This window comes from Anolis sagrei, chromosome 11, assembly GCF_037176765.1.
Source record: "Anolis sagrei isolate rAnoSag1 chromosome 11, rAnoSag1.mat, whole genome shotgun sequence".
NCBI lineage: Eukaryota > Metazoa > Chordata > Lepidosauria > Squamata > Dactyloidae > Anolis > Anolis sagrei.
The window spans coordinates 3,824,631-3,839,158 of record NC_090031.1 but is presented as its reverse complement, the minus strand read 5'-3'; the positions used below and the strand labels follow the sequence as shown (position 1 = coordinate 3,839,158).

At 43.0% G+C, this 14,528-nt stretch overlaps 1 protein-coding gene across 2 annotated transcripts; it reads left to right on the top strand.

Annotated features, from left to right (window-relative positions):
* The first annotated feature begins 4,158 nt into the window (after positions 1 to 4,158).
* On the top strand, positions 4,159 to 14,168 carry PTGES (prostaglandin E synthase). Of its 2 annotated transcripts, none has more exons than XM_060757769.2 (4): positions 4,159 to 4,220; positions 6,238 to 6,420; positions 9,509 to 9,591; positions 13,745 to 14,168. In XM_060757769.2, exons 2-4 carry the CDS (start codon positions 6,316 to 6,318, stop codon positions 13,995 to 13,997), a joined length of 441 nt encoding a protein of 146 aa, XP_060613752.2. In that variant the 5' UTR covers positions 4,159 to 4,220; positions 6,238 to 6,315; the 3' UTR covers positions 13,998 to 14,168. The 2 variants fall into 2 exon arrangements, with proteins under 2 accessions (XP_060613752.2, XP_067327904.1); XM_067471803.1 differs by lacking the exon at positions 4,159 to 4,220 and adding an exon at positions 4,418 to 4,496.
* The last annotated feature ends 360 nt before the right edge of the window (positions 14,169 to 14,528 follow it).

The following is a 14,528-nucleotide window of genomic DNA, read 5'->3' as shown; positions in this document are numbered from 1 at the left end:
GGTGCAATGCCGGCTAAGCAGTGTAGTTTCTCCAGTGGTGTGGGGCGCAGACACCCTGTGATAATGCGGCATGTCTCATTAAGAGCCACATCCACTGTTTTAGCGTGGTGAGATGTGTTCCACACTGGGCATGCGTACTCAGCAGCAGAGTAGCACAGCGCAAGGGCAGATGTCTTCACTGTGTCTTGTTGTGATTCCCAGGTTGTGCCAGTCAGCTTTCGTATGATATTGTTTCAGGCGCCCACTTTTTGCTTGATGTTCAGGCAGTGCTTCTAGCTACATATCTATCTATCTATCTTTCTTTCTAGCTAGATAGATAGGTTGGTAGATAAATGAATAGGTAGGTAGATAAGTAGATAAAAAAGATAGGTAGGTAGGTTGAGAGAGTATTCGTTATACACAGCGAGTTTTCCTGGCAGAATTCTATCAGCCTGCGTCCCGCTTCATTTTGTTCTCCCAGACCATGCTTGCCTGTGATCCCAGTTGTCATTTGACTTCCCACCTTGGCATTCCAGTCTCCTGTAATGAAAATAATGTCTCTTTTTGGTGTATTATCCAGTAGGTCCTGCAGATCCTCATAGAACTGATCTACTTCTGCTTCTTCAGCAGCTGTGGTTGGGGCGTATATTTGGATCACTGTGATGTTGAAAGGCTTTCCTTGCACTCGAATTGAGATCATTCTGTCGTTTTTTGGGTTGTATCCAAGCACCGCTTTAGCGAATTTCTTATTAATTATGAAGGCTACTCCATTTCTTCGATGTTCCTCTTGTCCACAGTAGTAGATCTGGTGGTCATCTGATGTGAAGTGGCCCATTCCAGTCCATTTCAGTTCGCTGACCCCCAGAATGTCTATCTTTAGTCTTGACATCTCACCAATAACAACATCCAATTTGCCCTGGCTCATAGATCTTACATTCCAGGTTCCTATGGTGTGTTGATCTTTAGAGCATCGGATTCGTCGTTCGCCTCCAGTACCGTCGGCCGCTAGCCTTCCTTTCGGCTTTGAGCTAGCTGCGTCATCACATCTGGGGCTAGTTGAACTTATCCTCTGCTCCTCCCCAGTAGCATTTTGGCCATCTTCTGACCTGGGAGTCCCATCTTCCAATGGCATACCGACATATCTCTGGTTGTACTGGTCCATTTAGTTTTCTTGGCAAGGATACTGGAGTGGTTTGCCATTGCCAAATTCTGCCAGGAAAACTCGCTGTGTATAACGAATACTCTCTTCCAACAACCTAAAAGACGGCTTTATACATGGACCTCACCAGATGGTCAACACCGAAATCAGATTGACTACATCCTTTGCAGCCAAAGGTGGCGGACATCCATCCAGTCGGTGAAAACAAGACCTGGGGCTGACTGTAGCTCAGATCACGAACTTCTTATTGCCCAATTTAGAATAAAACTAAAGAGATCAGGGAAAATACACAGACCAGTTAGATATGATCTCACTAACATTCCTAGCGAATATACAGTGGAAGTGAAGAACAGATTTGAAGGACTAGATTTAGTAAACAGAGTCCCAGAAGAACTATGGACAGAAGTCCGCGACATTGTTCAGGAGGCGGCAACAAAGTACGTTCCAAAGAAAAAGAAAACCAAGAAGGCAAAATGGTTGTCTGCTGAGACACTGGAAGTAGCCCAAGAAAGGAGGAAAGCAAAAGGAAACAGTGAAAAGGGGAGATATGCCCAGTTAAATGCGCAATTCCAGAGGTTAGCCAGAAGAGATAAGGAACTATTTTTAAATAAGCAATGCATGGAAGTGGAAGAAGACAACAGAATAGGAAGGACAAGAGACCTCTTCCAGAAAATTAGAAACATTGGAGGTAAATTTCAGGCAAAAATTGGTATGATAAGAAACAAAGATGGCAGGGACCTAACAGAAGCTGAAGAGATCAAGAGAAGGTGGCGAGACTATACAGAAGATTTGTATAGGAAGGATAACAATATCGAGGATAGCTTTGACGGTGTGGTGAATGAATTAGAACCAGACATCCTGAGGAGTGAGGTTGAATGGGCCTTAAGAAGCATTGCTAACAACAAGGCAGCAGGAGACGACGGGATCCCAGCTGAACTGTTTAAAATCTTAAAAGATGATGCTGTCAAGGTGATGCATGCCATTTGCCAGCAAATATGGAAAACACAAGAATGGCCATCAGACTGGAAAAAATCAACTTATATCCCCATACCAAAAAAGGGAAATGCGAAAGACTGCTCCAACTTCCGTACAGTGGCCCTTATTTCTCATGCCAGTAAGGTAATGCTCAAGATCCTGCAAGGAAGACTCCAGCAATACATGGAGCGAGAGTTGCCAGATGTTCAAGCTGGGTTTAGAAAAGGCAGAGGAACGAGAGACCAGATTGCCAATATCCGCTGGATAATGGAGAAAGGCAGGGAGTTTCAGAAAAACATCTACTTCTGCTTCATTGACTATTCTAAAGCCTTTGACTGTGTGGATCATAATAAATTGTGGCAAGTTCTTGGTGGGATGGGCATCCCAAGCCACCTTGTCTCTCTCCTGAGGAATCTGTACAAGGACCAAGTAGCAACAGTCAGAACTGACCACGGAACAACAGACTGGTTCAAGATTGGGAAAGGCATCCGGCAAGGCTGCATACTCTCACCCAACCTTTTTAACTTGTATGCAGAACACATCATGCGATGTGCGGGGCTGGATGAATGCACAGCTGGGGTGAAAATTGCTGGAAGAAACATTAACAACCTCAGATATGCAGATGACACCACTCTGATGGCCGAAAGCGAGGAGGAGCTGAGGAGCCTTCTAATCAAGGTGAAAGAAGAAAGCGCAAAAGCCGGGTTGCAGCTAAACGTCAAAAAAACCAAGATTATGGCAACAAGAATGATTGACAACTGGAAAATAGAGGGAGAAACCGTGGAGGCCGTGACAGACTTTGTATTTCTAGGTGCAAAGATTACTGCAGATGCAGACTGTAGCCAGGAAATCAGAAGACGCTTACTTCTTGGGAGGAGAGCAATGTCCAGTCTCGATAAAATAGTGAAGAGTAGAGACATCAGACTGGCAACAAAGATCCGCCTAGTCAGAGCCATGGTATTCCCTGTAGTCACCTACGGATGTGAGAGCTGGACCTTCGGGAAGGCTGAGCGAAGGAAGATCGATGCTTTTGAGCTGTGGTGCTGGAGGAAAGTGCTGAGAGTGCCTTGGACTGCGAGAGGATCCAACCAGTCCATCCTCCAGGAAATAAAGCCTGACTGCTCACTGGAGGGAAAGATACTGGAGACAAAGTTGAAGTACTTTGGCCACATCATGAGGAGACAGGAAAGCCTGGAGAGGACAATTATGCTGGGGAAAGTGGAAGGCAAAAGGAAGAGGGGCCGACCAAGGGCAGGATGGATGGATGGCATCCTTGGGGTGACTGGACTGACCTTGGGGGAGCTGGGGGTGGTGACGGCCGACAGGGAGCTCTGGCGTAGGCTGGTCCATGAGGTCACGAAGAGTCGGAGACGACTGAACGAATGAACAACAACAAGGTAGGTTGAGAGAGAGAGATAGGTAGATAGATAAATACATAGATCAGTAGACAGGTAGTTAAATAGATAGGTAGGTAGATAAATGAACAGATAAATAGATAAGTAGGTAGTTAGATAGATAGATCGGTCGATAGATAGATAGATAACTAGATAGACAAGTAGGTAGGTGGAGAGATAGGTAGATAAATACATAGGTAGGTAGGTAGGTAGATAGGTAGCTAGATAAATAGATAAGTAGATAGGAAGGAAGGTAAATAAATAGATAGATCGATAGGTAGGTAAATAGATAGGTATGTTGGTTGGTAGCTAGATCGCAATATCTTTCGTGATCTCTATATATATATATCTATTTCTGGGCTTTATTGATACATAGGTAGGTATAATCCTGGGAATTAGTTTCCCAAAACCTTATAGTTTCCCAAGAGCTGGGCACTTAACCCCCCCCCCCCCCCAGGGTTCTATGGCCTTATAGCGGTGCCAAAGTGCCTCAATTTCTCAATGGGGGGGGGGGGGGGGCGTACCTGGCCCTTCAGGTGAGTCCTCAGCATCCTTACCTGTGTGGAGGCAGGAGGCCCCGCCCCCTCGCTCCTGGCTGGCTGCTGGGGGAGTGTCACCTGGGCCTTCCCCTGAACAGAGAGAGGCCCTGTTGCATGCATTCCATTCTCAAAAGGAGTGAGGAAAAGTAACTTCTCTGCCATCCCTCTCAAGCAGTAAGTCAGTAATTTTGCATATATATATATTCCTGTAAATTGAGTCTAGGAGGTTTAATTGCGTCCTTGTGCACGTCATGGGAGGAAATAATTTGCAGAAAAACAAATTAACATTCCTTTCTGCAGCTGTGTGTGTAGTTTTTTTTTTGAGTGAGAGTCAAAAAAGAAAGGAAAGAGTGTTTTTCTGTACTGTCGCAACCTCTTAGTAATAAAATAACAATGTAATGTCAATGTTGAGCCATTTTTGCAAAGTTTGGGCAAGATACTACCGTCTGGGTGAGTTACCTTTACACCTTTTGAAGGGATTGGGTTTTTAAATGATGCATGAAAATCCTTATATTTCCATATATATGTATGGATGTGTGTGTGTATATATATATATATATATACCTGATCATCATTTTTTTAAATTTTTATCCTGCCTTTCTCTTCATTTATTTATTTACGTTATCATTATTATATATTATTATTGCTATTACTTACATTATTGTTATTTACTAGCTTGGCCCGGGAAATTGAAAAAGTCCTTTTTATTAATTATACCAAATGCATAAGCTTGTGGGTGAACTACGAATGGGTGCCAACGGGCTTCCCTTTGCTATTTATTATTATTGCCAGAAAAAAGTATTAATAAATATAGTATATGTGTATGTATGTGTGTGTGTGTGTGTGTGTGTGTATGTATGTGTGTGTGTGTGTGTGTGTGTGTGTGTGTGTGTGTGTGTATATATATATATATATATATATATAAATGTAATGCTCGTTTGTGGGATTAACAGAACTCAAAAACCACTGGACAAATTGACACCAGATTTGGACACAAGACACCTCTCAGGCCAACGAGTGACCATCACTCATAAAAACACTGAAAAACATAACAGAAGGGATTCAAAAAGCCAAAAAACCCAAAACAATTACAACGCATGTGCAAAACCACACACATATATATATATACACAAACACACATATATGCATATACACACACAAAACACATACACAGAAATGGGGAAGGAAGGAGGGAAAGGAAGAGAAGGGAAGTAGAGAAGGAAGGAAAGAAAGAAGGGTAGAGAAGGAATGAAGGAGAGAAGGAGGGAGAGAAAGGGAAAGAAGGAGGGAAGGAGAGAAAGAAGGAAAGAAAGAAAGATAGAGAAGGAATGAAGGAGAGAAAGAGGGAAAGAAGGAGGGAAGGAGAGGAGGAAAGAAAGGAAGGTAGAGAAGGAAGGAAAGAGAGAAAGAGGGAAAGAAGTAGGTAAGGAGAGAAAGAAGGAAAGAAAGAAAGAGAAGGAATGAAGGAGAGAAAGAAGGAAAGAAGGAGGGAAGGAAAGAAAGAAAGAGAAGGAATGAAGGAGAGAAAGAAGGAGGGAAGGAAAGAAAGAAAGAGAAGGAATGAAGGAGAGGAGGGAGAGAAAGAGGGAGAGAAGGAGAGAAGGAAAGAAAGAAAGGTAGAGAATGAAGGAAGGAGAAAAAGAGGGAAAGAAGGAGAGAAGGAAGGAAAGAAAGATAGAGAAGGAAGGAAGGAGAGAAGGAAATAAAAAAGTGAAAGGGGGATGGAGGGAGAGAAGGAACGAAAGAAGGAACAAAAGAAGGAGGGAAGGAAGGAAAGAGACAAGGAAGGATGAAACCAAAGAGCAAAGGAAGCGAGAAAAGAAACAGGTAGAGAAGGATGAAAGAACAAGAGAAAGAAAAAGAGGGAAGGAAGGAGTGAAAGAAAGAAGGATAAGAAAGAGGGAGGGAAGTTTTGTCACAGCAATGCGTGGCGGGTACAGCTAGTATGTATGTGTGTGTGTGTATGAAAAAGTGGCTTCTTTGACCTTCTGTCCATATCAAACATGGTTCATGTCCTGATTTAGGAAGGAAGTTGCTCAACTTGATCTTCCAAGAAGAGAGAAGTCCGATCTATTTGCACTCTTCACTCTTCTCCATCCGTCCTGTTTCTCGTTCCTGGAAGAGAGAGAAGTGCCGGCTGTTTGGGATATGAATATGCGGCTTCCAACCCCCTTTCCCTTTTTATTGCCAGATTATATCATCTGCTGCGCTCTTCTCCGAGCCTCTTAAGGAAGAAGCGGGTTTCTCCAGAAGTAAGCAAGCGAGGAGGATGGAGAATGAAGCCTTCGCCTCGTTCCTCTTCTTCGGGACTCTTTTGGTCCTCAAAATGTATGCTGTGGCCGTCATCACCGGGCAGGTGCGCCTCCGGAAAAAGGTAAACAATTGGAAAAATGAAGCTGGCCTTTTAAGTATCCTTTTTAGGGAAAGGAATTGACATTGAGCCCAACTGGAACAACTTTTGAAAGAGAAATAATGGTGTTTTAAACAACTGGATAACCATCTGTCTGGGAGGTTTGGACTAGGTATGTGCCAACTTTGGCCTTCCTTCCAAATGTTTTGCACTTCAATTCCCACAATTCCTAACAGCCTCAAGCCCTTTCCTTTTCCTCATCTGCTTAAGCAAAAGGGCCTGAGGCTGTCAGGAATTGTGGGAATTGAAGTCCAAAACACCAAAGGGCTGAAGTTTTCCCAGGCCTGTCTTAATTAGGGAAATTAGTTTAGCTTTACAACTCTGTGCTTTTATGAGTTCCCTGCAAATAACTTGCTCCTATTTTTATCTCATTAGAGTCTTTTAATCGTTTTATGCTGTACATGTGGCCCGCCCATTGTTATTGTGATTGTGCTTATTGGAATATTATTGTATGGCTGTATTTATAATTTTTTTCATGTAATTTTGATGTTGTTGTTTATTGTTTATGATCTGGTTTTATCTTGTTGTAATATGTTGTCCAGGCTTGGCCCCATGTAAGCCGCTCCGAGTCCCCATTGGGGAGATGGTGGCGGGGTATAAATAAAGATTATTATTATTATTATTATTATTATTATTATTAATTAGGGGTGGACTGGATGGCCTTTGAGGACCCCTTCCAACACCATTGGTGTCTTAATAAGAGAAATGGGTTTGGGCTGGATGGCCTTTGGGGACCCCTTCCAACGTTAAGCACAACCAGGCAGCTTTTAAAAGTGGAATAACGGTGCCTTTAAAGACCTGGATGGCCATCTACCAAGAGGGTTTGGATAGTGTATTTCTTTATTGCAGAAATAGGTTCCCTTCCAACATGGAGCCAAATCAGGAGATGTAAAAGCCTTAGTAAAGAGGAATAACACTGTCTTTAAAGAACTGGATGGCCATCTGTTGGGAGGGTTTGGATGGTGACTTTCTTCATTGTAGAAATAGGGTTGGACTAGATAGCTTTAAAGGATCCCTTCCAACACCAAGGCTAACCAGGCAGCTTTTAAAAGTGGAATAACTGGATGGCCATCTGTCAGGAGGGTTCGAATGGTATCTTTCTTTGCTGCAGAAGATGGCTTTAAGGGATGCCTTCCAACATGGAGCCAAATCAGGCAACTTAGAAAAGAGGAATAATGATAATAGTAATAATAACTAGATGTCCATCTGTCAGGAGGGTTTTTGTGGTGTGTTTCAGTATTGTAATAACACAGATGGACAGGTGATTCTTTCAAATTCAAGACAAGTCGGGACATTTTAAAGGCAGCTTTTAAAGGGGGAATAACTGGATGGCCATTTGTTGAGAGGGTTTGGATGGTGTCTTTATTTATTGCAGAAATAGAGTTGGATTGGATGACATTTGGGGAAACATTAAGTCAAAGTAGATTATTTTGAAGATTTAAAAAAATGCAATAATAGTGTATTTAGTTAACTGGAATGCCATCTTTTGGGAGGGTTCGGATGGTGTCTTTCTTTGCTGCAGAAGTAGGATTAGACTGGATGGCTTTAAGGGATCCCAACATTTTCTTGCAGAAATAGGGTAGGACTGGATGACCTTTGGGGGTCCCTTCCCTTTCAAAACAATCTGTACTTAAAATCCTTGCAAATGGCATAAAGAGCATAATTTTCTACGCTTTGGATAGGTCCAGTGTTGGGAAAGGAGGAAAAAATACCATATTCATATATATGACATTTTGAAATTGCTATGACAGGTAGTTCCTTCGGCATAAGAGCATTCCTGAGCTGAAACCACATCCTTGATGTGAGGAGCGATTAGGTGTTTCCTGAGACATGAAAAGACAAGATTTATAGCCTCCGGGAGGCTTTTCTGGGCAATATTTGGTCAGGAAATGTTTTCCTATTGCTTTCCTTTTCGTTCTGAGAGAGTGTGACTCTCCAAGCGGAGCGGGGAGTCGAACCCTGATCTCAACACACCATCTTATTGGGGAAAGGGACCCCCAAAGGTCACCTAGACGAACGTCTGTGCTTAATATCTTTGAGTTTCAAATTGTATGAAATTGATTGTTTTGTAAGCCACTCTGAGGTTTATTTATAAATAATAATAATTGGAAAGGGATCCCAAAGGTCATCTAGACCAACCCTTGTGTAGGAAAGCTATTGGAGAGGGATCCTAAGGGTCATCTAGACCAACCCTTGTGCTGGAAAGTAATTGGAAGGGAAACCCAAAGGTCATCTAGACCAACCTTTGGGATGGAAAGCAATTGGAAAGGGATCCCAAAGGTCATCTAGATCAGCCTTTGGGCTGGAAAGCAATTGAAGAGGAACCCCAGAGATCATCTAGACCAACCCTTGTGCAGGAAAGCTACTGGAGAGGGATCCCAGGGGTAATCTAGACCAACTCTTGGGCTGGAAAGCAATTGAAGGGGGATCCCAAAGGTCATCTAGACCAACTCTTGGGATGGAAAGCAATTGGAAAGGGATACCAAAGGTAATCTAGATCAACCTTTGGGCTGGAAAGCAATTGAAGAGGAATCCCAGAGGTAATCTAGACCAACCCTTGTGCAGGAAAGCTACTGGAGAGAGATCCCAAAGGTCATCTAGACCAACCCTTGGGATGGAAAGCTACTGGAGATGGATCCCAAAGGTCATCTAGATCAGCCTTTGTGCTGGAAAGCAATTGAAGAGAAATCCCAGAGGTAATCTAGACCAACCCTTGTGCAGGAAAGCTACTGGAGAGGGATCCCAAAGGTCATCTAGACCAACCCTTGTGCAGGAAAGCTACTGGAGATGGATCCCAAAGGTCATCTATACCAACCCTTGGGATGGAAAGCAATTGGAAAGGAATCCCAAAGGTCATCTAGTCCAATACTGGGCTGGAAAGCAATTGAAGGGGGATCCGAGAGATCATCCAGATCAACCTTTGTGCTGGGAAGCATTTGGAAAGGGACCCCAAAGGTCCACCAATTGTGCTGGAAGGCAGAGAGGTGGCATTTCGAACCCAGTGCTTTGGGATACGTCTTGCCTTGCAGTCATTTTTCCTTTTACTTCCCAGGCTTTTGCCAATCCTGAGGACGCCTTGCGACACGGAGGGCTGCAGTATCACAGAGAAGACCCCGATGTGGAACGCTGCCTGAGGTCAGTCATTTTCCTTACATTGAGGGCAGAAGTGGAGACCTGCCAGAGCAGCATTGTTGTTATTAGTAGTGCTGTGAAATCAAGACTTCCATTTGGAATTATTATTGGGATGTTGTCAAGCTAGATCTATCTATCTATCTATCTATCTATCTATCTATTTTAAGACTTTTTGTCTGGAGGTGACCAATTGGGGGACTCCTCCTCGCATGGCTGAGTGTCAGGATTTTGTCTTGGTTTGAATAGGAGTTAATTCTTGACTCAAGTAAGTGACGCTGGAGGGGGAAATTAGCTATTTCCTGGATTGTGCAATTGTTAAAAAGTTCCTGAAATTGAGAAGTTCAAAGCACTGTCCCTTTTCTGGGAAAGGCATTTCCAACCAAAGGGGAAAAAATAGCTCAGGAAATGACTAGAAACTAATTCAATGATGGGCATGAGATTTCTTGCACGCTGCCAAGTCTGGACTGCAGAGTTACCGCACTTTAGGATTCCATGGTGGATCAAGTAGCCTCCAACCGCATTAATTCTGCAGTGTAGATGCACTCGAAGTGAGGCAGAACCTTTCTATTAGAACTTTAAATCTGCTCCAGAATGGCAAGGATCTCTGGAATGTCTCCTCCAAATGCCTTTCTCACGCAGCTTGCATTCCTTTTGATCTTATGATGACCTGCTTTGCTTCTTGCAAATCCTTTCTTTCCAAAAAGGAACCTTAAATCATTTTTATCACTTCCAGTTTGACAGGCGATAATCCCAGTTGGTCATGATTTCTCCTTGGTGAAAATTATGTTTACAGTGCAATTGTGCATCCTTATCCAAGCCAATGAGTCCACTCCAGTTGTATTATTATTATTATTATTATTATTATTATTATTATTATTATGGCCTTCCAGTTATCCCAGTATGGTATGAACGGTCCTCCAGTTACCCCAGTATGATATGAACGGTCCTCCTCTTTCCCCAGTATATGAACGGTCCTCCAGTTATCCCAGTATGGTATGAACAGCCCTCCAGTTATCCCAATGTGGTATGAAGGGCCCTCCAGTTACCCCAGTGTGGTATGAACAGCCCTCCAGTTACCCCAGTATGATATGAACGGCCCTCCAGTTACCCCAGTATGGTATGAGCGGCCCTCCAATTACCCCAGTATTGTACGAACAGCCCTCCAGTTATACCAATGTGGTATGAAGGGCCCTCCAGTTATCCCAGTGTGGTATGAATGGCCCACCAGTCATCCCAGTGTGGTAGGAACTGCCCTCTAGTTATCCCAGTTTGATATGAATGGCCCTCCAGTTATCCCAGTCTGGCAGGGTAATCCTCCAGTTAGTTATCCCAGTTTGCCAGGGATGATCTTCCAGTTATCCCAGTTTGATAGGGGCAACCCACCAGTTAGTTATCCCAGTTTGATATGAATGGCCATCCAGTTATTCCAGTATGGTGTGGATGGTCTTCCAATTAGTTATCCCAATTTGATAGGGACAATTCTCCAGTCACCTGAGGATGGCAGGAATGACCCTCTAGTTAACCCAGTTTGATAGTATGATCCCAGTTTGGCCAGGACAACTCTCCAGCGAGTCTTCCCAGTTTGATAGGGACAATCCTCCAGTTCCTCCTCTGCCGTCCCACTTATCCGGCTTCTTTGAGAACGTCCTGGTTCCTCCCCCCTCCTCCTTTGTACTTGGTTCATGTCAATGGCTGCAAATAGAATTTAAAAGTGTGAGAATGCTTCCCAGTTGGCTCCGGCAAAGGCAGACCCCTGCAGCCTCCTTCCTGGTGAACTTTGGGCAATGCGTGACCCTGTTTTCACCTCTGAACCCTTAAGCAGCCTGGAAGTATCTGGTGACGATTCCCAGGGAAATGCAACCTTTTTCCTCCCTGCTTTTCAAAACAAATACTGCTTTCTCCCTTCTCAGATCTGGTTTGCATTGAGGGCAGGAAGTGGTTTGGGGGTTTTGCGGGCCGCCCCTGTTTACGCAAACTCCCATTAACGGCTCTGGGACACGGCCAAGGTGTCCGCTTGGACATAAACAGGGAGGGAAGTGTGCATGTTGCTGTGGCAATGATTGTTTGTGTCCATCCGTGCGCATGCTTTTGGCATTAATGGCATGTTTGGGGCCAGCTGGGTCTTGCATGCTGCTCTCACGCCTTTCCAACCTATTTTTCAGGGGGGTTTCGCTATATCAACACATTAAAACCTATGCAAGAAGAATGCCTTTTCCCACATATCTTAGAAATGTTTGCTTGGTTTGCTCTTTGCACGGCAAATATCTTAAGACGCCTGACTTTGATCTGCTGCCGCCTCAAACGCAATTGCTATCACGCTTTGGGTTTTGCATCTCTTCTCCTTCTATACATTTCACATAACCATCTCTCTATCGCCAACATTTTTTAAACTCCCTTCTTTCCCTTCCATGGCCTTCTGTTGTTGTGATCCATTCTGTTATTGCAATCTCTAACAGAATTGTGATGTATTGTATTGCAATATATCATGTCATCGCGATCAATGACATCATTGCAATCAATGACAACATTGGATCAATAATAATAATAAACTATTATCGAATAATAAATAAACAATAAACAATGACATTGTGATCAATGACACCATTGGATCAATTATTATTATTATTATAAACTATTATGCGTTGTTGTAGCTTTTTTCAGGCTATATGGCCATGTTCTAGAGGCATTTTCTCCTGATGTTTCGCCTGCATCTATGGCAAGCATCCTCAGAGGTAGTGAGGTCTGTTGGAACTAGGAAAATGGGTTTATATATCTATGGAATGGCCAGGGTGGGACAAAGACACTTGTCTGTTGGAGCTAGGTGTGAATATTGATCCATTGCAATCAGTGATGTCATCGGATCAATAATAATTATAATAAACTATTATTATCAAATAATAAACAATAAACAATGACATCATCGCAATCAATGACATCATTGGATCAATAATAATAATAAACTATTCTTAAATAATGAACAATGACGTCATCGTGATCTACTACTTGTCTGTTCCATTTGTTGTGATCTATTGCATCATGGCAATCTATTCCATTACTACAATCTATTACACCACTGCAATATTATTACATCACTGCGATTGATTTAGCTGTTTCAATCTATAGAATTGTTGCGATCTCTTTCATTGTTTCTATAGAGTACATCACTGGTCTATTCTGTTATTGCAGCGTGTTACATCATTGCAGTCTATGGCATCTTTGCAATCTATTCCATTGCTGCGATTTCTTACATAATTGTGATCTATTGTTATCATTGTGATCTATTATGCCATTGCAATATATTTCGTCATTGCAATCTATTATAAACATAATAATATTACAACATTGCAATCCATTACGCCATTGCAATGTCTTCCATCATTGCAATCTAGGTATTATAAATATAATGATAACACAACATTGCAATCTATTAGGCCATTGCAATGTATTGTCATTGTGATCTATTATAAATATAATAATAATAAATAATAATAAACAATGACATCATTGCAATCAGTGAAATCATCGGATCAATAATAATTATAATAAACTATTATAAACATAATAATATTACAACATTGCAATCTGTTACGCCATTGCAATGTCTTCCATCATTGCAATCTATTATAAATATAATGATAACATAACATTGCAATCTATTAGGCCATTGCAATGTATTGTATCATTGCGATCTATTATAAATATAATAATAAAAAAACTATTATCAAATAATAATAAACAATGACATCATTGCAATCAGTGACGTCATCGGATCAATAATAATTATAATAAGCTATTATTATAAAATAATAAATAAACAATGACATCATTGTAATCCATTATGCCATTGCAATGTCTTCCATCATTGCAACCTATTATAAATATGATAACACAACATTGCCATCTATTATGCCATTGCAGTGTATTGCGTCATTGCGATCTATTATAAACATAATAATATTACAATATTGCAGTCCATTATGCCATCGTGATGTCTTCCTTCATTGCGATGTCTTACGTTATTGCGATCTATTATAATATTGGATTGCAATGTTATAATATTATTATTATGTCCTAACGAGATATTCTGTCCTTGTGACCTGTTGCGTTGTCCTGGAATGACCCTTTGTGTTCTCTCCCCACGCATGCACGCCTCCAGGGCCCACCGCAACGACATGGAGAACATCCCACCCTTCCTCTTTCTGGGGGCCGCCTACTCCTTCCTGGGCCCCGACCCGACTGTAGCCCGCCTCCACTTCCTGGCCTTCTTCCTGGGGCGCCTGGCACACACCGCGGCCTACCTGCTCCGCCTGCGGGCCCCCCTCCGCTCCGTGGCCTACGTGGCCGCCCAGGTCTCCTGCCTCTCCATGGCCCTCCAGATCCTCCTCGCCGGATTCCGTCGCGGGCCATGAGACCCCCACCCCACCCCCGCCCGCCTGCCCCTGGACTTTGCACAGCCCTCTCCTTTGGCACCATCCTGTATATATATATATACCCCACACTGCCATGGGATTGCGTGGGAGGCCTCAAGGACAAGTGGATTCCTCCTCAATAAAACCAAAATGCCTTGTGGATGGGGACACGCTCAGGGTGTGGATTCAGGCTCTTTGTGGCTTGACGTCAGTGAGCAGGGAAGAATCTATCTCTTTTTTGTCTATCCATCCCATCTTTTTTCTATCTCATGTGTCTATCCCTTTATCCAGAGCCTCTGGTGGTGCAGTGGGTTAAACCCCTGTGCCGGCAGGCCTGAAGACCGCCAGGTCGCAAGTTCAAATCCGGGGAGAGGTGGATGAGCTCCCTCTATCAGCTCCAGCTCTCCAAGCAGGGACATGAAAGAAGCCTCCCACAAGGATGATTAAACATCAGATCATCCGGGCGTCCCCTGGGCAATGTCCTTGCAGACGGCCAATTCTCTCACACCAGAAGCGACTTGCAGTTTCTCA

Excerpts from the sequence above, each read along its gene's own strand:
- PTGES (XM_060757769.2), top strand. The coding sequence starts at position 6,316 with ATGGAGAATGAAGCCTTCGCCTCGTTCCTCTTCTTCGGGACTCTTTTG. Across the intron at positions 6,421-9,508 it reads AGGTGCGCCTCCGGAAAAAG|GCTTTTGCCAATCCTGAGGA; the intron begins GTAAACAATTGG and ends TTTACTTCCCAG. Across the intron at positions 9,592-13,744 it reads GATGTGGAACGCTGCCTGAG|GGCCCACCGCAACGACATGG; the intron begins GTCAGTCATTTT and ends GCACGCCTCCAG.